This window comes from Urocampus carinirostris, chromosome 1, assembly GCF_059441175.1.
Source record: "Urocampus carinirostris isolate Australia breed hairy pipefish chromosome 1, RoL_Ucar_1.0, whole genome shotgun sequence".
NCBI classification, from domain to species: Eukaryota; Metazoa; Chordata; class Actinopteri; order Syngnathiformes; family Syngnathidae; genus Urocampus; species Urocampus carinirostris.
The window spans coordinates 71,643,485-71,669,461 of NC_142349.1; the positions used below are offsets into that span (position 1 = coordinate 71,643,485).

General features: G+C 39.6%; 1 protein-coding gene across 1 annotated transcript in view; it reads right to left on the minus strand.

Annotated features, from left to right (window-relative positions):
* Window positions 1-435: 435 nt before the first annotated feature.
* cnpy1 (canopy FGF signaling regulator 1) overlaps window positions 436-25,977 on the minus strand; it is a 41,444-nt gene continuing 15,902 nt past the window's right edge. The window contains exons 3-5 of the mRNA XM_088320367.1: window positions 13,944-14,156; window positions 2,866-2,962; window positions 436-594 (exon numbers count right to left, since the gene is read on the minus strand). Of these exons, the coding sequence (XP_088176493.1) occupies window positions 554-594; window positions 2,866-2,962; window positions 13,944-14,156 (351 nt within the window). The 3' untranslated portion in view covers window positions 436-553. The remainder of the gene's footprint in view (window positions 595-2,865; window positions 2,963-13,943; window positions 14,157-25,977) is intronic.

Genomic DNA, 25,977 nt, shown 5'->3' on the forward strand with positions numbered 1-25,977 from the left:
TCTCTCTGTCCTACCCCCCCCTCTCTCTCTCTGTCCTACCCCCCCTCTCTCTCTCTGTCCTACCCCTCCTCTCTCTCTGTCCTACCCCCCAGCCCCCCCCCCCCCCTCTCTCTCTCTCTCTCTCTCTCTCTCTCTCTCTCTCTCTCTCTCTCTCTCTCATTTCTTTATCTTTTCTTCTTTCTCTCTAATCTACCCTTCCGGCCCCCGAGACAATGTTAGTTCCAACGTGTGGCCCCCAAGTTAAAATGAGTTGGACACCCATGGTGTATTGGAAGCAGTTACCGGATCACCTGTTATAGATTTGACTCTTTGGCCAAAATGAGCTGAAAACGTAGTCAAGTGAATATAAATATATATTTCAATGCATAAGATGAATAATTTATCATAAGTGGTATGTGCAGGACCATCAATCATGAAATGAACCTCACACAGAAGTTTTGAAATTATCTATTTATTAAAATGATTGTTTAAAAACATTTGTTAATCCATTTCATTGAAACAAAATTGGTCACGCCGTTTTATCCTAAAAAAAGAACAACAACTGCACACAAAACTATAATTCATCATTTCTGTTACTGGTGTCGTTACAGTAGTCTGAAACAAAAAAAGCAGAAAATGCAAAATTAAAATTTTAATTTTTTAAATTATGAGGCATATTTAAGAAAAAGATGGTAATCAGAAGGTAGTACCGTATTTTCCGCACTATAAGGCGCACCTAAAAGCCTTTATTTTTTTCAAAAGCTGACCATGCGCCTTATAATACAGTGCGCCTTATATATGGATCAATATTAGTCTTGCAACTAAGGCAAGCGGCCGCCGACTAGATTTTCCCCCGAACGCAAAGTAGTCCGCGGTGTATGCTGGGATTTATATACCGGCGTTTCATTGGCTAACCAATGTGTCAATCATCATTTGAATCGATCTTTATTGGCTAAAGTTATTCGGAGGTAAAGGAGGCGGATCCTTTTTATCATTTACAGGCTCGCATAGGCTAAAGGGGCAAAACAAAGCCTACAATTGGCCGAAAAAGATGAATGTGAATAGCATGTTTGGTTGTCTACGGCATAGAGAAAACATTTTTTACTATTCTGTATTTGTAAATATTTTACCCTCCTGAATTTACTACACTCACGGATATAAGAGGACCATGGTTGCACATTATTATTGAACGCAACGATTTCGGTGAGCTACTCCGGCTATATATTTTCCCAGTATCTTGTTTCAGAGTGATATCGATGTTTCTGTGATGGTTTTTTTTTTTAAATTAAACTCAATTCCAAGTGTTTATTGTCATATGCACAGTAAAGTTGCGAGCGAAAAAGAAAATAGAAACTAAGGAATGGTTGGCATTTCTTGAATCCCAAGACTTTAACCTTCCGAATATTTGGAACTTTGAGTGACATCGTACAGACACTGTTTCCGTACATGACAGACACGTATTTTCTTCTTTGCAAGCTTTGGGAATGTTAAGGGGGTAATCAGTTGGACTGAATCATCTGACTGTTTTGTCGACGTTCCCATTGTAGCGCCTTATAATCCGGTCCGCCTTATGTATGGAAGATATAGGACCAAAAACTGTTTTTTTGGGGGTGCGCCCTATAACCCGGTGCGCCCTATAGTGCGGAAAATACGGTACTTTAAACTTTAAAGTAACTCATTAAAGGTGGCTTATGTAACTTCAAAACATTCTACTTGCTGACCCCTACTGGCTGAAATCATCATTGCAGCTCCTTTTGTTGCATGTGCAAGTATGTCAAATGTTTAGATGCACTCGAAAAAAACTTCAATTTTTCATCTTTTTGGGTTAGCATTTGGACTGTATTTGAAACAGCCCCTTTTCTTACTTTCACCATTTTCATCCAGGAAAAAAACGCGATCACACGCATGATATAACTCTCCTCCCTCCTTTAAATACCCGTGTTCCCTTTATGTTGGAATTATATACATATATTTATCCTACAGTTGACATTAATATGTTATAAGTGTTCTCAGCCCTTTTTGTAGAGTTTTCAGTTTGTAAGCTGTTCTTCAAGGCCATGAGTTGTTTTTTGTACAGTCTGTCTCTTTATCCCACATACCAATGGGTGCAACTTGCCCTGGAATAATATTCCTTTTATGCATGCAATAACTTAAGTTGTTTTTCACCGAAAGCCTTGAAAGAAGAAAGAAGGTGTCCAAACAGAAACCAGCTGTGATCATCAGCCGAAAAGCAAGGCGCGCGAAAGAAGATTAATTAATTCTGCGTAGCAACAGTTACAATGCGGTCTCAACCAGTTAGAATAGAACCCCCCCCTTTAAGAAGTTGAGACTTATGTACGATAGGGCGAATCCTAATAAAAAGAGAAGAGAGATCGAAGATTTCTTCAGAGTGATTTGCGAGATTGGCGGTATACAATCTCCGATCGCTCTCCTTGCAAGATATCTAAAAACTGATCAGATTCTCTTTGTCTTCAATTTCAGAGCGTTTTATCATAAATGTTGGGGACTTAAACCTAACACTTCCCTCCAGCGTGGCTGAAACACTGATGATATAAGATAAAAGCAGATAGGCACAGTTGGAAAATATATATAAAGGCTCTTTAAACTCAGCTAGGCATTGTGAACACATAAATAACAGAGAGACTATTTCATTCTAAACTATTTAAGGACACCTCAAACTACAGACCCCACCTTTAAAAAAGGGTATGTACACATCGCAGAGGGACAATGACACCGTCATAGTAAAATTGCCTTGCAAATTTCCAGATTTCTTTTTAAAAAGTGGAACAATTCTGTTAGGATTCAAAAGTCATTGTCTATGTGTATTGCTATATAACGTTGTTATTACGTGGATAAACAAAATCTGAGGCATACATGTGTGAGTACCTGAAACAACGTTGCATAACTCCTTGTGCGCATCCTCTGTGCTCTGGCTGAAAAGAGCGATGATATCATCCTCTAGCTCCTCTACGATGACTTCACACTGTGAAAGAAAACAAAACTTGAGTGTGGCGCTGTTAGAGGTCACCCGGCATCCACCCAAAGAAAAATCCGGTTTCTCCTTCCTGGTTCGTGTGTAATCCTAACAACCGGAACTTTGACATTTTTATAGTTTGATATCTCGTGCATCCCTTCAATATGGTTGGTGTAAATTGTAAACAAGCAGCGAGCTGTTTCTTTTGAAATGGAAGCGGAATAAAAAAGCTTGATGCGGTTGAGAAAATGGGCGGAACGCTTTTTTTCAGCCACTTTTTACCACGGAGGAGGACCTCTTGAAGCGCATCTTCCGAAATTAAGTTAAACCTCACTTTATTTATCTTTATAGAGTACCGTATTTTCCGCACTATAAGGCGCACCTAAAAGTCTTAATTTTTTTCAAAAGCTGACCATGCGCCTTATAATACACTGCGCCTTATATATGGCTCAATATTAAATCGCAAGGTCTCGCAACTTACGCAACAGCCAACCGACTCGATTTTCCCCCCAACATGGAGTAGTCCGCGGTGTATGCTGGGATTTATATACCGGCGTTTCATTGGCTAACCAATGTGTCAATCATCATTTGAATCGATCGCTATTGGCTAAAGTTATTCGGAGCCTCGGATAGGCTAGAGGGCCGAAACAAACCCTGCAATTGGCCGAAAAAGATGTGTCAATCATCCGTTAAATCGATCGTTATTGGCTGAAGTTATTCGGAGCCTCGGATAGGCTAGAGGGCCAAAACAAACCCTGCAATTGGCCAAAAAAGATGTGTCAATCATCAGTTAAATCGATCGCTATTGGCTGAAGTTATTCGGAGCCTCGGATAGGCTAGAGGGCCAAAACAAACCCTGCAATTGGCCAAAAAAGATGTGTCAATCATAGGTTAAATTGATTGCTATTGGCTGAAGTTATTCGGAGCCTCGGATAGGCTAGAGGACAAAAACAAACCCTGCAATTGGCCGAAAAAGATGACTGTATAGCAAGCTTGCTAAACTACGCCATAAAGAAACATGTTTCATTAGTCCGTATTTGTAAATACTTTACTCTCCTGGATTTACTACACTCACGCTTGTAAGAAGACCATGGTTGCGTATCATTATTGAACGTGAGAACTTAGGTGAGCTATGCGGCTTTATATTTTCCCGGTATCTTGTTTTAGAATGATCTTGATGTTGCTGTGATGAGTTGAGTGAATTAAACTCAATTCCAGGTGTTTATTGTCATATGCACAGTAAAGTTGCGAGCGAAAAAGAAAATAGAAACTAAGGAATGGTTGGCATTTCTTGAATCCCTAGACTTTAACTTTCCGAATGATGGAACGATGCATTTGAGTGACATCGTACGGACACCGCATCCGCACGTGTTCTCGACACGTATTTGCGTCTTTGCAAGCTTTGGGAATGTTAAGGGGGTAATAAGTTGGACTGAACTATCTGACTGTTTTGTCCACGTTCCCATTGTAGCGCCTTATAATCCGGTGCGTCTTATGTATGTCAAAAATAGGACCAAAAACTATTTTTTCGGGGTGCGCCCTTTAACCCGGTGCGCCTTATAGTGCGGAAAATACGGTATTTGCGGTAACCTTGTTATTGAACCCAGATGACCATCTGGGTTAAAATAAACAGTCTGAGCCAACATATATCGTATTTTCTGGACCGAATAAAGTATCTATCTATCTATCTATCTATCTATCAAGAGTATAAGTCGCACCAGCCAAAAAATGCATTAATGAAGAAGGAAAAAAACAAAAATACGTCGCCCCTGGAGTATAAGTCGCATTTTTGGGGGAAATGTATTAGATAAAATCCACCAAAAACATATATTTCATTTTGAAAGGCAATTTAAAATAAAAATGAAGAAATAAATGTCCCCCTGGTGCACTTTTTATAGAAATAACTTATAAGCAAGTTAAATATATTTACTTTGGTGAAATGACACCACCTTTTCTTACCATTTGGGACATTTCGCCAAAGTAAATATTTTCAACTGAATCAAAAGTAATTTCTATACAAGGTGCAAATGCTCTGTGATTTACTGTTTTATTACATTTCCCCTTTTTTCGGTACAACACGCAAAGGTTGAAATGATAAAGAACGGCCTAGCGCGGCCTCTAGTGGTTTAGAAGAGCAGCTTCAGCGACAGACTGCTGTCACAGTCTTGTTCCACGGACAGACTGAGGAGATCATTCTTTCCTCATGCCATGAGGCTCTTTAACTCCACCCGGGGGAGTAAAAGCCCGCATTAAACCCCACCCCCACATTTGCAAAATACCCTATTTTTATTACAGTGTTTATTTTCCATAGCCCTATTTAAATACTCTATATCACAGGTGTCAAACAGGCGGCCCGCGGGCCGGATCAGGCCCGCTAAGGGATTGAATCCGGCCCGCGAGACAACACTCGGAGAAGCGCAAGAGAAAAACAAGTTGAAATATGTCAACTTAATGTTGCCAAAGGCAGGTGCCTCTCACAAAGGCACTGTACTTTTATTTATTCCTCTCTCTCTCTCTCTCTCTCTCTTTTTTTCCTTTCTCTTCTTTCTTTCTTTCTCTTCTTTTTTTCTCTTCTTTCTTTTCTTTCTCTTTTTTCTTTCTCTTCTTTCTTTCCCTTCTTTCTTTCTCTTCTTGCTTTCTCTTCTTTATTTTGTTTCTCTTCTTTCTCTTCTTTTTTTCTCTTCTTTCATTCTCTTCTTTCATCATCTTCTTTCTCTTCTTTCTTTTATTTCTCTTATTTCTTTCTCTTTCTTTCTCTTCTTTCTTTTCATTCTCTTCTTTCTTTTTCTCTTTCTCTTTCTTTCTCTTCTCTTCTGTTCTCTTCTGTTCTCTTCTCTTTAATCTACTAGTCCGGCCCCCAACTGAATGTTTGTTCTATCGTGTGGCCCCCGAGTTAAAATGAGTTTGACACCCCTGCTCTATATCAACACATTATATTGGGTATTTTTGTATTCTATATCTTTATCATTTGTTTTTCAACACAAGGATACTGCTGGAAGTGAGAATTTCCCTACGGGGAATAAATAAAGTATCTATCTATCTAGTGTGAAAATAACATGCGAAATGACATACAGTACCGCTAATGAAAAGTTAAAACTCAATGATATATGTGAAATTATAAACACATTATTGTAAATCGCACTAGAGAATAAATCTGTGATTTATAATCTGGAAAATACGGTAGTCATAGAAACCAAACGTCATGTTTTTCTTTAAATGTATCAACCTCAATTTAAAAAGCTGTCCCCCCCCCAACCCCCACATCACAGCTTGCCCAACTGTTCAGCCATTTTGACTCACAGAGATATTTGTTGTGCTCATGCTGGCAGTGCAATGGCGCATGCTACTGCTGTGCGCGCAAATGGCAGAGGTTTGATTCCCGGTCCGAGGCGGAATAGCCGGGTGAAAAGTTAGTAGGTCGCATGAGGAAGGACATCCGGAATCAAATCCGTGCCAGAAAAAAAATCGGGCAGGCGACCCACAGCGACGGCGAATGTCGGGAAAAACAAAATCTCGGCAACGCTACGATGAAATCTATCGATATAATTTATGCATTTTGTCAACCTTGAGCAAAGATTGCAGTACGACAATAATTGCTTTGGGAGAAAAATGCTAAACACTGTTAACTATTAAAAACAATAGATAAATTAATAATATAAAATACATTGATAATAATAATTCTACATTACCGTATTTTCCGCACTATAAGGCGCACCGGGTTATAGGGCGCACCCCGAAAAAATAGTTCTTGGTTCTATATTTGACATACATAAGACGCACCGGATTATAGTAGCCTAGATGGTAAGGCGCCCGCTTTGAGACTGGGAGGTCGCTGGTTCGCGCCTCGGCCGAGTCATACCTAAGACTTATAACATTGGTAAAAATGGCGGCGCCCTCTGTTGGCTGCGGCTGCATCGGCTCGCTACAACGATTCAGGTGTATCGACATTTCGTTCTGTGTACATTGTTACAAAGAATGACAATACAAAGGAAATTATTATTATTATTATTATTATAAGGCGCTACAATGGGAACGTCGACAAAACAGTCAGATTGTTCAGTCCAACTTATTACCCCCTTAACATTCCCAAAGCTTGCAAAGACGCAAATACGTGTCGAGAACACGTGCGGATGCGGTGTCCGTACGATGTCACTCAAATGCATCGTTCCATCATTCGGAAGGTTAAAGTCTTGGGATTCAAGAAATGCCAACCATTCCTTGGTTTCTATTTTCGCTCGCAACTTTACTGTGCATATGACAATAAACACTTGGAATTGAGTTTAATTTAAAAATACACACTCCATTCCATCCATTATCTGCACCGCTTATCACAGAAACATCGAGTTCAGTCTGAAACAAGATACAGGGAAAATATATAGCCGAAGTAGCTTACCGAAGTTGTTGTGTTCAATAATAATGTGCAGCCATGGTCCTCTTATACCCGTGAGTTTAGTAAATCCAGGAGAATAAAATATTTACAAATACAGAATAGTAAAAAAATGCTTTCTGTATGCCGTCAACCATGTGCTATACGCATTCATCTTTTTCGGCCAGTTGCAGGCTTTGTTTTGCCGCTTTAGCCATTGCCAGCCTGTAAATGATAAAAAGGATCCGCCCCTTGACCTCCGAATAACTTTAGCCAATAGTGATCGATTCAACTGATGATTGACACATCTTTTTTGGCCAATTGCAGGCTTTGTTTTACAGCTTAAGCCTATGCCAGCCTGTAAATGATAAAAAGGATCCGCCCCTTGACCTCCGAATAACAATAGTGATAGATTCAAATGATGATTGACACATTGGTTAGCCAATGAAACGCCGGTAAATAAATCCCAGCATACACCGCGGACTACTTGGCGTTCGGGGGAAAATCTAGTCGGCGGCTGCAAGTTAGTTGGAAGACTTTGCGATTTAATATTGATCCATAAATAAGGCGCAGTGTATTATAAGGCGCATGGTCAGCTTTTGAAAAAAATTTAGGTGCGCCTTATAGTGCGGAAAATACGGTACTCTATATAGATAAATAAAGTGAGGTTTAACTTAATTTTGGAAGATGCGCTTCAAGAGGTCCTCCTCCATGGTAAAAAGTGTCTTTTGTTGAAATAACCAATTGCTTAGTATTGATACCACATCATGAGATTGACAAAACGATCACTAATTAGCCAAAAAATAATTAAAATATTTCTCCATGCAATTGCAGCATAACTGTTTACAGATTTTTCATGCCTTAATGGCCTTACCAACATCTGATGAATTTGTAGATAACATTGAAGCCCCAGTGTGTAATATATGACCACTAGATGGCCTTGTATTGTCTAATGCGAATGAAGAGCACAGTGTAGCGGTTTTGCAGAGATCGTCCTTGGGCGCCGCCCCCAAAAATACGCAGAGAGGAGATATGGCGAAAAGGGAACGCGCTTTATTGCATCCGGGGCACGTTCAAAGTTACAGACGTTCAACATTGGCTTTTATAGTGTTCTCAAATAAAGTTAAGATATCTCGTGAAGGTCGTCCGCCCCGGCTCCCTTAGCATATCAGCTTGTGACCTCTTGCAACAACTTCATCCCACGTCCTTCACTAGATGTCTACATACTTATCATTAGTTATTATCCACATTCCACAACAGTGGCTAGATCCCCGACGACACGGCGGCCACCTCTAGGTAGGGATTCCACTTTGTAAAACGGAAACAAGTTTTTTTAGACCAATGATTTTTTTTCAATAAAATTTAAAATTGGAATTATGTTCCATGTATTTTTTCCAAGTATTCGAATCAATTCTTTTTTACTGAATGAAAGTTGTTTGTACCACTAAGAAACACTAAACAATACACACTGTACCTTGTAAGTCGCATTGTGTAATACTTGACCACTAGAGTGCACTGTGCAAACGAAAGCCAGTGCCGACTTCCCAGTAAGGATTCACTATGGAACAGAAATACAAATTTCTGGACCTAGGGTTTTTTATAAAAATTAACATTGGTATGATAATTCATGTATTTTTGCCCAATAGAAGTGTCTGAAACTCATGACAAAAAGTTAGCGGACACCAAGGCAGACAACTTTGAAAAGTAGCCTGCCCAGCCATAAAGTTGCCTGCCCCGTTTTTCACAACTTGAAACACAGTAAGACAACTAATCGCAAAAAAAACTGTTGTTGCAAAGTATTAAGGATTGATAATCAGAATATATAACAGAACAACACTTTAAAATTAAGATTATTATAAATCTACTTATTATATTCTTTGCATGTATATAACATTGCTGTTTCCCATCTGCCATGAGTATGTACCTGTATTTACTCATCTTCATTCATGCATTGTTTGCGTTGCGTCGTCTGCTACAAACCACGTGAACTTCTCTTTCCACGATGCTTTAAATGTACGTTTACGTTTTGTAGCGTCATATATTTTGTTAGCTTCTTTTGAAACTTTCTTCTGGGGCTGAGGTTTTGGCTTGATTCCTGGTAAGGATATGTCAGAGTGTGCCGTTTCCTCATGCATGAGAAGATAAGCAGGACATTGTGGTTCAGCCTTTAAACATATTTATTCCTCAACAGCTAGGAAACAACAACACGTCTCCATTCAATACAACATGGCAATCAACAATTAGCTAAACAAAAAATGGTGCGCGAGTAATGACGTCACACAATACCACGAGTAAGAGCGCTGTTAAATTGACAAATCTTAATAATTCCTATCCACTTATCCATTTTCTTGTGTTCTCTGTGCGTCTACTTTGGAAAATGATATGCAAATGCACGACCTAAGAACGATCGGGAAAGTCAGGAAAAAAATAAAAAAATACTAATAAAAACGAAAGAATTTCTTTTTCTTTCTTGAAAAAGTTTTCGGCCAAGACGTTTTGTAAGCCCAAAATAGAATATGCACGCCCCGGGCGTCCGAGCAGCCGTTATTTCAGACACTGCTAGGAGGTACTAAATATTACACACTGTCCCTTTGACAAAAAATAACATTTCAAAATGATATTCTATGGCCTTACAGTACAGTCATTATCGCATATTAGGTATGCAAGTAGTTCCGATTCAGAATATCTATTGCCATGGTCAAAAAGACCAATGAATCTTCGCTCCGGAGCATCCATTCATCCGATAATTGAAAGAAAATACAAAATCCGCGGCATAAATATCCATAAAACCCATAGATAAACCAATGTAAAGATTAAAACAAAGGTACCGTAATAACTTAAAAGCAGCGCAAGTCAATGTTTAAGTGCAATCGCGTTCTATGGTCATCATTATTCACAAGGGGAGAAAGGAGAAGAATGTGGTTACGGCTATTATCGCATGCCAACAGTTCAATTATTGAATTTATATCATTCATAATCCAAATATTGAGAGATTAATACAAATATAAACAACTGAGATGATCTTCCTACATCCCATGCATAAAATAAAACATCGTAAAAATATTCAGTAGTGCCATCTACTCCTGATGCGCACTGCTCGCACATTCTCAGCGCACAAGAAAATTTAGCCAGCGCACAAAAATGAGGGCTCAAGTCAAAGTTACAGTGCATGAAGGAAAAAATTCACGGGTTCCCCTGACGTTGTGTCCTAAATGTGGTATTTTGAAGTCGAGTCGAAGGAGAACGAAGTTGAGTAAAGTTAGTAGAGTTTGTTGAGGAACCGGCTTCTTCGGCTCGGCTCACTAAAAGGAACAGGCTCTTTCGGGTCCTATACGGCTCTCTGGGTTGTTTTTGCTTCTTTAATCCCAACATGACCAAATATTATGTAAAATTATGCACAAAACGACTTAAAGGAAGGGGGGAATAGAACAAAAAAGAAAAAAATACCAAAATTAAAAAGTAGTGAAAAGCTGAGAAAAAAAAGAAACAAAAGGTAGAGAAAAAAGAAGGAAACATTTAGAAGAAAGACAGAAAAAAAGAAAAGAAAGAAATATAGGAAAAAAGTAAATAGAGAACAAAAAGAAAAAAGTAACAGCTCGGAAAATATAAACACAATGAGACTTTTTTTAAAGGAATTCTAAAAAAAGTAGAAAAAAAACACGGAAAGAAGAAGAAAAAGTTTGTGTTGCATTCATATAATTTCCAATTGTATCAAGTGAATCTTGTTGCCAACATTGTACTTCCACTAAAAATGTGATTAAGTACAGTTCTGTATCTTACAACCGACTAAATAAGCCCCCAAAAATGTTAATATTATTGGACAAAAGATTTCAGGAAAAAAAAGAAATGGATATCTTGTGAAAGAATTGTAAGAACAAACGACGTTTGTAGGCCGTACAACCTTTGCAATAGTACACGAGTCAATTCATTCAAAAGAGAAAAATAATTTTGCATTGCCGGAAACTCAGCAAAATGTAACTTGATGTCAAGTTTTGGACATGTTTGATTATTAATTATCTTGCCACACTTGGGATTATGGTTGCTCACTGTTGTTTCGAGCGCTGCTCACCGACTTTGTGTGAATGCTCAGACCCGTAAGGAAAATTACAGGGAACATTGCTACTGATACACCTTTATTTGCAAACTATGAACACTTTAATCACTAAGTATATTCCAATAACATGGCACTAAAAAGTAATCCAAGACAAAATAAGCTTAAAATAAATGTTAGGATAGAGCGGAATACACTGCATGAACCTAGTTTAAAAGGATTGTGTGCGACCTAGTAAAAATAAGTGGTGCAGAAAATGGATGCATGGATGTTTGCAAGTACTGTATATCCTAATCCAAATTGCAGTTAAAACACATTGCTTACATTTCATATAGATTACTCAGACACAAGCCTATTGCAACAGAACATTGTCCAATTAAAACAGCGCAGATAAACCTGAGGTCTATACGAAACCTCAAGCGCCTCACGTGTTCTTCGTCTCAATTTACACATAAATAATTCTTGTAGGGACAAACGAGATGCACTAACACACCGTATAACGTTTTCAGCTTTCCTATCCGTGTGGATAAGCCTCCCGCAGGTCATTTTCCTCACATTGTTCGTCTGCGCCTTGTCACAATTCTATTTTATTTCTATTATTGTTTGTTTCGATTGGATTTTAAACCAGTGCGTCTGTGTATGAGGTGTTCCAGGTTGTTGAGCAGGGATAATGGAGGACAATTTATTGTCTTATTGTAAACTAAATGTTTTTATACAGTACTTTGAGTTGCAAGCATGAAAAGTACATTAAGAATTGATTTGATTTGAAATGAGATAGGAGTGTATCAAGGTATTCAGCCCACAGAATGACAACTAGCACAAAAACCTTTTTTAAATAACACCACCATAATTAGTTATTCTAATACAGTATTTAAGAGGCGCCTGTATTCTAAAACACGTATTCAAGATATTAAATCTATAATTTTTCCTGATAGAATCTGGAGAGATAAATACTGAGGGACCGAGTATGCAATTGTTTCAATGTATCTGCCAAGGTAATTGCTCTACGCTCATTTTCTGTGAAAAAAGTAAGCTATAGTAAATTGTAAAATTCGGTGAAGGTACAAAAAGATGAATGAAAACTTTATTTCGAACATTAAAATAAAAACGGAACATAAACAATAACTCAAAAACAAAATAATGTTACATAATATGTTCGAAAAGGGGTAGTAAAAAGCAGATGCTTATATTGCCTACCCCTTCCTCTTCCCTATTAAATACAACAATGATGATAACAATAATAGTAATAATATTAATAATAACAGTTATGATATAACTATAGCAACAATAACCAAGTTAACCGTAGTTCTAGGCGCACTATTCCCAATCTCTCGTATCACTCATACCCCATTTTCTTCATCTCTGTATTCCGCCAGTCATGTTTTTTTTTGTATTTAAATTTGAACAAGTGAATAGTTGGACATTGTTTGATCTCGTCTTGTAAATTGTTCCAAAGTTTGCCTCCACACACAGACACACACATACTTTTCCTGGTGGTTCTCACCTTCGGGATTATGAATTTACTACAGCCCCATAAATCATAATTTCCCTCTTTCAGAATGAATCATTAATGGATGTTTTCTGGCACTATGTTTTTGTTGACCTTAAATAGCAATTGTGCAGTGAAAAATTTTACTAAATCATCCAATTTTAATAATTTGGACTGCAGGAATAAAATACGAGTATGATCTCGATATCCTACTCTATGGTTCTAATTGCACGTTTTTGGAGGATAAAATTGTGCTGTAGTGAAATTTTGTAATTTTTAGATAAGATAGATTAGGCTTAAATAAAGGTCAACTTATCTTATCCCATTAAATTAGTGTTAGCTCATTGGAGAAATACGTTTTCATGCAAAAACCCCGAAAACATGAGAAAAATGTTATCAGCAAATAATTAATAGTCAAGTTTACTGTACTGAAAGCACTTTCATACGGAACAGGCATTAAACCAGGAAATATTGCAGCAGAGTAAAAAATTAAAGGTTTTTTTTTGTATTAATAATGGTTACTGAGCAAGTCAATTTGAAAACAATTTAGTCAGCGCGGAACTGTAAGCAAATTAAAAGACAGAAATAATTTTGGATATTATGTTGTGTAGATATGACTAATTGGGTCTCCAATTTTCTGGCAGAGTACGATAATAGAGAAGGGCACATTTGCACATAAATGAAATGTTCTAATCCAGGGGTTTTGAAACTATAGTTTGGGGGTTATTTGTAGCCTGCCGACCAATTTTCAGCTGGCCAAACCATTTCTAGTATCCCGAAATTCAAAGTAATTACTTATCTGGTAACTACTTGTGATACAACATTTTTCAATGCTTATTTTAATTCCAAAATGTATAAACCGTGGGGAAAAAAAAGCAATCGGGGCTTCAGGTTAATTACAAAACAAAATAAATTTTCCTTTTGTAGCTCTCAGAGGAAAAAAATATGACTTATTCAATTTTAAGTTGACTCCGACAATACAGTAGTTATCATTTTAGTGTCTTCAGATTCGTCTCAATGTCCAACGTAAATGTGTCAGAATCATCAAAAACCCACCCAAAACAATCCCAGTTTTTGCACTCACTGCGAATTTCAAGGCATTGGGAGCTTCGGGTCCATCGAACTGAAAGTTTTTAAGGTCAGGGAAGTCTCCAGAGAAGCCGGTGCTCCTGGGCGCAAACCTCATGTACTGTTTCTTTCGGGTATCGGGATCCACGTGGAGAGCGTAATCACTCATGGAACTGCAAACCCCGTCCAAAAGCTCGCTGAGGTGAGTTTCAGAACGAGCCAGAGGTACCTGGGACAAAAGAGAGAACGGGATTCTTATCTAGCTTTAAAACACGTTGTTAAATTTGACATCAGATCATTTTGGGGGCAAAATACACTAAGCAAAGCAGATGTTGTAAAATGATTCCCAATGATGCACAGAAACACACAACCTCAGCAATTAGAGTTAACATACACATCAAAATGCTCCTTTGCCAAATGAAAGACCGAACGTGGAAAAACCTCCGCATTGTAAAAGTCCTTCAGAGCGCCCTCAGGTCAACTGTGCTACACCGCAAGACTCTGCGGGTCAGCAGCGTGACCTTCGATTCCTGCCTTGTTTTCTTCCCTAACAAACCTCACCCTCCGGCTCTGACTTTTAACCTACGCCAGTACTTCCCCACAGCTCCATCCGAACCCCACGGTCTTCTTCCTGTGGCCTCTCGGAAGACAAAACAGAGAGCAGCTATGTCTAGACGGGTCAAGACAGGTGCAGCGCCCCGACCGGCCCCGGAAGGACACCCGTAAGTGGGATATGTGGGGGAGGATGAGGTAGGGGGACAGGGCAATGAAAAGGGCAAAAAAAGAGGGGTGTTTTTTTATGACAAGTGACCAGGGCTGCGGGGAAAAACACAGAGGGGCGCATTTTTTGGGGGAGATGGTCGTCAAAGGATATGGAAAACACAGGAGGCCTCAACAGAAGCAATGTACAGAATAAAAAGCTTTTTTTTTCATCTGCTTTTGTGTCCAGTATATCCCTTGCGCCATCCTCCACTGATCAAAAGGAGGAAATTGTCCTAGTCTTTTCTTCTTCTTCATTCATAAGTGTTACTGTGGCAACGAGAGGTTTGCCAGGAGAAATGGAAGTGAGAAAGCAACCATTTAAACATTATTTTAAAAACAGTGGTGGGCAAATTTCTTGAGTCATGGGTTAAAAAAAATTGTATATGGGCCCAGGATGGTTAAAAACATAGCTGTTTGATGTGTATATATTTTGTATACACCAAAAGAGTCTTAAATCCGGTACCTTGGTATTACGTGAGGAAAAATCATAACACAAGCCATTTACCTGTTTCATTGTATTTTTTGTTGATAAAACGACCATTTTATCGAATTGGTTTTGAAACACTAATAAATAGTCATTTACAGTATTCATTTACAAACAAAAACTTGAATTAAAAGTCATTTCTATCTATCTATCTATTTATTTATCTATCCTGGTCATATCCCTTAAGAGGGGTGACCGACAGCAAGACAAACACATATAAAAACAAAGAACATTAAAAAATAAATAAAAATAAATAAATAAAAAAATTAAAAAGGGAAAAAGGAGCGAAAAACACACAAACATTTTTGGACAAAGGCCAACCCAAATGCCCAAACAGTTAGGCACCTCGGCACCCAAGTTAGTCATCCTTTTGTCCCTCCAGATGAAACAGGACACGAGGAAGCGGCCATGTCACTCGGGTCAGGGTGACACAACACACTTTCGCTGGTTTACCCCTGCCGTATGATACAGGTGCCCTGCCCATCCCTTAGAACGCGTCCAAACATCCCACTATCCTTTCACAACACCTCTCCACTCATTCCTATCGCCAACAAGAGCTCTGGCTTCCACAATATTTAGACCTCTTTCCTGCAGTGCACTCATAACACCATCCATCCACGTCAATCGCGGCCTTCCTCTTGGTTTCCTTCCATTTATTTCTGCTCTGTAGATCCTCTTCAACATTTGCTCCTCATCCATCCTCTTCATGTGTCCAAACCAACCGAGTACTCTCTTATCCACACGCTTGCACAATTCCACTACGACTCCAGTTCTGTCTCTCACAATTTCATTTCTCAATCTATCCAATCTTGTCACTCCGAACATACTCCTCGAACACTTCATCTCAAAAACATTTCATTTCCTTCTCAAATGTGCGTTCAGGCTCCAAATCTCTGCACCATACAACACAGTCGGCACAATCACACTCTCATACGGTCCGCTCTTAACATCCATACTCATACTCTTGTTGCTCAAAATTTAAAAGTAATAGTCATATTTCCCATTTTAGGCAATACATTTGATCATTTGCATAGAAAAACCCAATGGAAGCATTGGGACGACTTCAGAAGTGTATTGCATGACGTGTCATAGCTTGATAAATAACAATCATTTAAAAAAAAGCAACTGCTGTACTTAAAAATGAAGCCAGTTTTTCGAATATTGGCCATGAGCACAATAAAAACGATCGTTTTATCAGGGGTACACAAAGGCTTAGAAATCTCGGTAAGTGCAATCATATTGTCTTAAACAGCGAGTTCTATTTTAAATCAAATAACGATGGGATGGGCATTTTGTTCAAATTTTTTCTGGTTGATCAATCGTAGTCAGCATTTACATCTACAGTAGGTGGTTTGGAGCGCATGTAGCTTTGGCGACCTCCAGTGAAGATATTTTTTCATAAGAAGCAGCTCAAATGGTTTCTTATACAGTGGAACCTCGGTTCTCGACCATAATCCGTTCCATAACCCTGTTCGAAAACCGATTAGTTCGATCACCAAAATCATTTTTCCCATTAAAAATAATGTAAATCGTTTTAATCCGTTCCAACACCCTGAATATTTACCTTGAATGTTTGACCGAAACATAAAGCTAACCCAGGCTAATCGTACGTCCGCGTTATCGTAATATTCTGTACGAAAGATGACGCTAACATGAACGTGTAAAAATAAAAAAATCTGGTCGTTTACAAGTCATTTAGCACCAGGGTCTCCACAACAAGTGGTGAGCAGTTCATTGAAAAGGGGGGTCCGTTCCATCACCCTGAATGTTTACCTCGAATGTTCAACGTAAACAAAGCTAACCCAGGCTAATCGTACATTCGCGTTATCGTAATCTTCCATACGAAAGATTACGCCAACATGAACGTGTAAAAATTAAAAAAAAAGGATAAAGAAACGAATTATAAATAGGAATTTTTACCTTTGAGGTGGTCAGCAGAAGGCGTAGGCAAGATCAGACACTCGCACACCTCCTTCATATTTTGCTATTATTTCTTTCTTAAATGCAATAGTTGTACGCACTGCTTTTTTTTTTCACCTGTAGCAACTTTGCTGCTTGCACTGACTTTCTTCGAAGGCATAATTAGGGGCTAAAACACTTTGTACACCTATATTAAAAGCGAAAGCAAAACAAAGCACGTCCGCACGCGATAACAGTTGGTCACGAAAAGAGCGACCTACACCCGTACGTCGCTCAGCATCGCACCCTAGCGTACGCACTGACGCATTACCGGCGTTCGAACTCCGATTTTTTCACCGAACAGCGAAGCAATAATTTCTCAAAATTTTTGGTCGGACTCGGATTTGTTCGAACTGAGAGGCGTTCGAAAACCGAGGTTCCACTGTACCTCTCAGTATTAAATCTGAAGGCGGCTCAGTTAGCCTGTGGGCCGTAGGTTAGCCAACCCCTGTTTTAAACTTTGTATATGTGTATAATAACAACTTTTGTTTGGTTGAAATTCCTGCTGAAATATGTTTGTATAGTTTGTGTATAAGTGTCCTGCAATGACGAGTCCAACAGTGCCACCTGCTGGTATGGGGTAAGGTTTAGTTTAGCCTCTCATTTTATGACCGGAAGGCGGATATTGTTAGCAGTCTCCTGCGCGCTGCTAACGGTAAGACACGATCTTTTGGTGCTCCGCAAAAAGTTTATGAACAACATTAAAACCATAACTGACAAATCTGCAACATACACAGTAATATAATCGATGTTGTCAAGCTGTTTTGGCGCCAATTATGTTAGTTTTGTCGTACGTTGTACTCGACTGAAATGCTAATTTCCCTCATAGATGTTGAGAGCGAGCGGAGGTGCTAACCACACGGTGTGTGTATGTTGTGTCGCTCATTGTAGGTAAATTGTTCCCGTTTTTACACTCGTTATTGTAATTATTTCTGTTTTCACAAATATATAAAAATGATGATGTTGGTTTAAGTTCAGATTAGAATATATGTTGAGTTGAATTCATTGTAAAAGTTAAAACCACTATACGATCACTTTTCAAAAGTATCTTGTTAAAATGTACCGTATTTTCCGCACTATAAGGCGCACCTAAAAGCCTTTATTTTTTTCAAAAGCTGACCATGCGCCTTATAATACAGTGCGCCTTATATATGGATCAATATTAAGTCGCAAAGTCTTGCAACTAAGGCAAGCAGCCGCAGTTTAGATTTTCCCCCGAAGGCGAAGTCGTCCGCCGTGTATGCTGGGATTTATATACCGGCGTTTCATTGGCCAACCACTGTGTCAATCATCATTTGAATCAGTCACTATTGGCTAAAGTTATTCGGAGGTAAAGGGGGCGGATCCTTTTTATCATTTACAGGCTCGCATAGGCTAAAGGGGCGAAACAAAGCCTGCAATTGGCCGAAAAAGATGAATGTGAATCACACGTTGGGTTGCACTACGGCATAGAGAAAACATTTCTTACTATTCTGTATTTGAAAATATTTTACTCTCCTGGATTTACTACACTCACGGTTGTAAGAAGACCATGGTTACTTCTCATTATTGAACGTGATGGCTGCAAGAGAACTTAGGTGAGCTATGCGGCTTTATATTTTCCCGGTTTCTTGTTTTAGAACGATCTTGATGTTTCTGTGATGAGTCTATTTTTAAACTCAATTCAATTCAGAGTGTTTATTGTCATATGCACAGTAAAGGACCCCGTTTCCCTGCACAATAAAATTCTTACTTTGCTGTCCACACAGTTGCCAGCAATCAAATCAAATGGAAACTAAGAAATGTTTGGCATTTCTTGAATCCCAAGACTTTAACCTTCCGAATGATATGTGGAAGGATGCATTTGAGTGATTGGTGACATTGTACGGACACTTTTCCGTACATGTCTGAGAGACGTATTTGCTTCTTTGCAAGCTTTCGGAATGTTAAGGGGTTAATAAGTTTGACTGAATCATCTGACTGTTTTGTCGACGTTCCCATTGTAGCGCCTTATAATCCGGTGCGCCTTGTGTATGGAAAATATAGGATCAAAAACTATTTTTTGGGGGTGCGCCCTATAACCCGGTGTGCCTTATAGTGCGGAAAACACGGTATGTAAAAATTATTGTAATGGTTGATTTTCTGAACTGTATTGTATGTCAACTGAAAAGAGAACCATTTGTTTGATATTGTGAGCAGTCTCCAGCGCGCTGCTAACGATGTTGAGAACCAGCGGAGGTGCTAACCACACGGTGTGTGTATGTTGTGTCGCTCATTGCAGCAACTGTAATAAAAGCCTCGTCATCCAGTCCAGCCTGAATGTGGATCCTTGGTGGGACGGGTACACATGTGCATTCTCTCTTTTGACACCTCTGAATTAATTGAGTCTCCTATATTATATCAACAATTCTACTTCCTTACCGCACGGTCTCTTCTTAAAATAGAAAAACCATAAAAGCAATCACTAATCCCCCCCCCAGCTTTAGGGTCGACCCCACCTCTTCCACATGCGATTCATTCAAGAGAAATGCGATTCATTCAGAAGGGGATGCCTTGAGCTTGACAACGTTGTTGTGCTCAGGAGGAAGGAAGTCGGAGGAACAACACCACGGTACAGCACGAGGGCAAAGGCTGAAGCAACGGAGGATGTAGGTCACCCTAGCCCATAATGATGAGCTTCATCTGTCAATCATTATTTAGATTTTTTGCCTCCCAAAATATAATTTTTCCCTCCCACAGTTTTTAACAATTTCCCATAGAAAAATAAAAATAATGGTACAAAACGAGCAGCACGGCGGCGCAGTGGTTAGCGCTTGTGCAGCACAGTTCATTTCATGGGAACCTCCTGTGTGGGTTCAAATCCAGCTCCAGACTTCCTGTGCGGAGTTTGTATGTTCTTCCCGTGCTTGCGTGGGTTTCCTCCGGGCACTCCGGTTTCCTCCCACATTCCAAAAACATGCATTTCAGGTGAATTGGCCGGTCCAAATTGTCCCTAGGTGTGAATGAGCGAGTGAGTTGTCTGTCCCCGTGTGCCCAGCGATTGGCTGGCAACCAGTTCAGCGTGTCCCCTGCCCACTGCCCGGGGATGGCTGGGATGGGCTCCAGCCCCCCCGTGACCCTAATGAGGATAAGCGGTAAGGCTAATGAGATGAGATGAGATGAGGTACAAAACGAAAAAAAAACGGGCAGAAGAGCAGTGCATCATCAAATGTGGAAAAAAGATCGGTAAACAGGGGTTTTATCTGCACTCTTCACTTTTACTTTATTTGAAAGCATTGACTTCTTTATGTTTTATCCGTGGTTTTAATGCATTTTAAAAAAACACATTTTCAATGTTCAATGTCTTTTCTTCTATGTTTTAACAGTAATTGTGTTTTTTTCTCTTTGCCATTTCTGTAAAGCACTTTGATTGCCTTGTGTATGAATTGTGCTATATAAATAAACTTGCCTTGCCTTGCCCAAACATATCCTGAAAGACTCATCACACCCCGGGAACAATATTTTCGAACTGCTACCATCGAGCGGACGGTTCAGACCCAGACGGTTCAGATCCCGTATAAACAGCCTGAGGGATAGTTTCTTCCCCAAAACTAGCAACACACTAAATTCAGTGTGATAAAAAGTTAGCGGACACCAGGGCAGACAACTCTGAACAGTTGCCTGCCCAGCCATAAAGTTGCCTGCCCCATTTTTCACAACTTGAAACACAATAAGACGACTTATCGCAAAAAAACCCGTTGTAGCAAAGTATTAAGGATCGATAAACAGAATATATAACAGAACAACACTTTCAAATTAAGTTTATTATAAATCTACTTGTAACATAGCGCCGTCTGCAACAAGCCACGTGAACTCCTCTTTCCACAATGCTTTTAATGTATGTTTACGTTTTGTAGCGTCATAAATTTTGTAAGCTTCTTTAGAATATTTCTTCTGGGGCTGAAGTTTTCGCTTGATTCCTAACGACGTATCCATTTTTCTTGTGTTCTCTGTGTGTGCTTTGGAAAATGATATGCAAATGCGCGACCTTATAACGAGCAGGAAAGTCCGTTATTCGATGCGGGCTTCTGATTGGCTGCCGAGTATGCAAATTACCAAACGAACCGGAATTGAAATTCCGAAATTTCCAAACTGAACAAAGATTTCGAAATCGGAATAGAGCAAACGATTGATTTGAAAAAAATAAAAATAAATAAATACATAAAAACGATTTTTTTTTTTAGCAGCACGGCGGCGCAGTGGTTAGCGCTTGTGCGGCACAGTTCATGTCATGGGAACCTGTCGTGGGTTCAAATCCAGCTCTAGACTTCCTGTGCGGAGTTTGTATGTTCTCCCCGTGCTTGCGTGGGTTTCCTCCGGGCACTCCGGTTTCCTCCCACATTCCAAAAACATGCATTTCAGGTGAATTGGCCGGTCCAAATTGTCCCTAGGTGTGACTGAGCGAGTGAGTTGTCTGTCCCTGTGTGCCCTGCAATTGGCTGGCAACCAATTCAGGGTGTCCCCTGCCCACTGCCCGGAGATGGCTGGGATGGGCTCCAGCCCCCCCGCGACCCTAATGAGGATAAGCGGTACGGCTGATGAGATGAGATGAGATTTTTTTTTAATTATTATTTTTTTCCTTGAAAAAGTCGTCGACCACCAGGGCAGAGACGTCGTGTAAGTTGTACGCCCGACGTAAAAGATGCACGCCCAGGGCATCCGGCAGACGTTATTTAAGACACTGCTAAACCACAGTCATAAAACAGTTTTAAATGCATTACCCCGTTTTTAAGTGCCACATCCCGGTTAAGTGCAATATTCCGGTTATGTACAGTTTATATTTTAGATTTTCCTAACCTGGTTCTAAAACATTGGTGCTGAAATAGTTTTTTTATTTGCAGAAGAAGTGTTTTACTTTATTTAGTTTTTGTACAGTTAAACCTTTTTCATATTACTGTACTTATTTACACTTGAAGTCATTTACATAATTTTGATATTTCATGTCAATTCATGTTTATTTGTATAGCCCTTAATCACAAAGAGTCTCAAAGGGCTGTTTCACTTGTCGTGTTAACTTGTTACGCTATTGTTACGCTGCAATATCCCAATTTAAAGTGCAATATGCAGGTTGTGTATATATATATATATTTTTGTTTTGTTCTTTACATTAGGGGTGAACACTTGATGTTTTTCTATTTATTAGCAGTGTCTGAAATAACGTCTGTCCGGACGCCCGGGGCGTGCATTTTTTACGTCGGGCGTACAACTTACACAACATCTCCGCCCGGGTGGCCGACTATTTTTATTTTTATTTTTATTTATTTTTTTAAATCACTTTCGCACATTCGCTTGGCAATTTGTATACTCGGAAGCCAATCAGAAGCCTGCATCGAATAACTTTGTATTTCCGGACTTATAAGGACGTTATAAGGTTGTGCATTTGCATATAATTTTCCAAAATAGACGTACAGAGAACACAAGGAAAAAAAACTTTGCAACAATGTTTTTTTTGCAACTAGTCGTCTTATTGTGTTTCACGTTGGGAAATATTTTCAGATTTGTCTGCCCTGGTGTCCGGTAACTTTTTGTCATGAGTTTCAGACACTGTAAACACCAAAACTCATTATCAGAAAACACAAGAGAAATGGATAAGTGGTTAGGAATCAAGTCAAAACCTCAGCCCCAGAGGAAATATTCAAAAGAAGCTAACAAAATTTATGACGCTACAAAACGTAAACGTACATCAAAAGCATTGTGGAAAGAGTTCACGTGGCTTGTAGCAGACGACGCAACGTGAACATTGCATGAATGGAGTTAATACAGGTACATACTGCTGGCAGATGGAAAACAGTGATGTCATATACATGTCATGGACGTTATAAGTGTTGTTCTGTTATATATTCTGATTATCAATCCTTAATACTTTGCAACAATGTTTTTTTTTTTTGCGATTAGATAGATAGATAGATAGATACTTTATTCATCCCCGAAGGGAAATTCACATTTCCAGCAGCATCCCTGAGCTGAGAACAATACAATAATAAAGCAAAAAGAATACAATATACAAGTACCCAGTGTGACGTGCAAATGCCCACTGTAGCGTGTTATATAGAATATCTAAATAGTGCTACACAGAATACATATTGCAATAAAATTCAGTAATATGCAATGTAGGGGGTGTGGTTTAATGTGGGCTTTTACTCTGCCGGGTAGAGTTAAAGAGCCTCATGGCATGAGGAAGAAAAGATTAGTCGTCTTATTGTGTTTTCCAGTTGTGAAAAATCTGCCCTGGTGTCCGCTAACTTTTTCTCATGAGTTTCAGACACTGTTATTCGTCTTTATAATGTCTACTTTTGCAAACTGCAGTGCAACCATAATCTCGTTGTAGCAATACAAATGTGCTTCTGATTCTGATTCTGAAATAAAAAGTAGTTCACCTAACTAGGAGTGTCTTGCATTCCACTACGAATACGAAGACGTTACAGATTCTGGTTGGGACACAAAGTTACCAAAGTCATCACATTGGTCATTGGTCACATTCACAATCCATTTAATCTCCATAGCATTTTTCACAAGCTATTGCGTCCACCATCAGCGTTTTCCAAACATTTATGGCTGTCAGAGTGCAGATCACGAGTTAAGTCATTAGTATTTGTTTGGGTCCAAGTGGGGAACCACAGTTCTATCACACAGTCTTTCTGATTTTGAGAGTGTCCATTTTAATGATTTTCCCATGCAGTCTACATCATTTTCCCCTAAGGAAACAACTTTGGAACATTCCCACAGAGCATGTATCACCGTAGCTCCAAAATATAATTTCTGAATATGAATTAATCAAAATAATAAATATGGTTATGCAATTGTTACAATTGTTTCTTTTTCTTAGGGATTTTAAGCAAAATGGCCATTATCAGGCCGATAGAAGATTGCATTCAGCTGCTTGGATTGGTCAGGAGCTGCAGTAACCAATTTGGCCGCCAGAAGATGTTAGAGACTCCAGGGAAGTAGATCACACAAAAGCAGATGATTATTATTATTATTTTGGTATGTATGGGGGGTGGGGGCTTCACACGAAACCTGGCTAAAGGCACTTGCGGTAGCCTAAAGTACAAATGTGTACATTTTCACGAAAATCGGTTAAGCCGCGTTGGAGCCTATAACTCACAACACCCATCTCATCTCATTAGCTGCACCGCTTATCCTCAGTAGGGTCGCGGGGATGCTGGAGCCCATCCCAGCAATCATCGGGCAGCGGACACCCTGAACTGGTTGCCAGCCAATCGCAGGGCACACAGGGACAGACAACTCGCTCGCTCATTCACACTTAGGGACAATTTGGACCGGCCAATCCACCTGAAATGCATGTCTTTGGAATGTGGGAGGAAACCGGAGTGCCCGGAGTAAACCCACGCAAGCACGGGGAGAACATACAAACTCCGCACAGGAAGTCCGGTAGCTGGATTTGAACCCACACAGGAGGTTCCCAAGACCTTAGAACTGTGCCGCACACGCACTAACCACTGCGCCGCCGTGCTGCCACTCACAACACCCTTCCACACACAAATCAGGATTTGTAGCGTAGATGGTAAAAAAGTGGACATTTTTGACTATTTAAATTTCACACATTCAATGTATTCTGTAAAAGCAGGACCCAATTCTGCAAGATTGTCATCATAATCATCAACATTTAAAAAAAAACTGAAGCCGTTTATCAAATTTTCATCTCACGGAAAGCGCTAAATTTCATTACTCTTATCTAGGGAGAAAAAGGACCTTTTGGTGTCCAACAACATAACAAAACCATGTTGGCCCATTGCAGCCCTTGGGCTTGTGTCTGAGTCATTATCATGCCATGCTACAAAATGGTTTAGAATTAAAGCCCTTCTTTGCCAGTTGCAACCCAGTGAAAAGGAGCTGTCAGTCACCGCCTTGTTTGAAGAATGAGGTGGATGGGGGTGCATCGGGGGCAATCGGTTGGGCCAGAGAATAGGCTTCTCAGGGATGCTATCCTCCATTCAATTCCCATTGGACAGGGCGCCATTATTACACTGCCGTGGACGGGGGCCATTCACTTTCATTGTCCTGCTAAAATGGGCCAAATGAAGCCCCATAAAAAAAAATAATATTGACTCCAAAGCACACGGACGGAAAACGAAAACATAACGCAGTTGAGTACAAATTACAAGAATATGATCTGCATTTGAAATGAACTGCATTTATATAGCAATGAAAAGTGTACTTCACATTTCACAATAGCGGCCTTGTATTGTGGCCATGTAAGACGCTAACCTGCTTATTTGGGGTATTAGGGGTTCAGTGTCTTACCCAAGGACACTTCGACATGTAACACGGACAAGCCGGGATTCGAACTGGGATCCCTTGATCCCAAGACGAGCGCTCTACCTCCTGAGCTACTGCCGCCCCTAATATGCTGAAATTATAATTTAAAGGGCTGTAGCAAATTCATCATCCCAAAGGTGAGAACCACCAGGAAAAGTATGTGTGTGTCTGTGTGCGGAGTCAAACTTTGGAACAATTTACAAGACGAGATCAAACAATGTCCAACTATTCACGTGTTCAAATTTAAATAGAAAAAAAACATTACTATTGGAATACAAGGATGAAGAAAATGGGGTATGAGTGATACGAGAGATTGGGAATAGTGCGTTTACAACTATGGTTAACTTTATTGTTATCGTTGCCTTTGTTATATCATAACTGTTATTATTAATATTAGAGATGGAGATAGATAGATAGATACTTTATTCATCCCCGCAGGGAAATTCACACTTCCAGCAGTCTACCCCGTTGTTTATTAACAGGTTAATATGATGCCCTAAGGGTGCTTGTAGCGGAGTGGATGACGTCACGCCATTCCAAAAGTTCG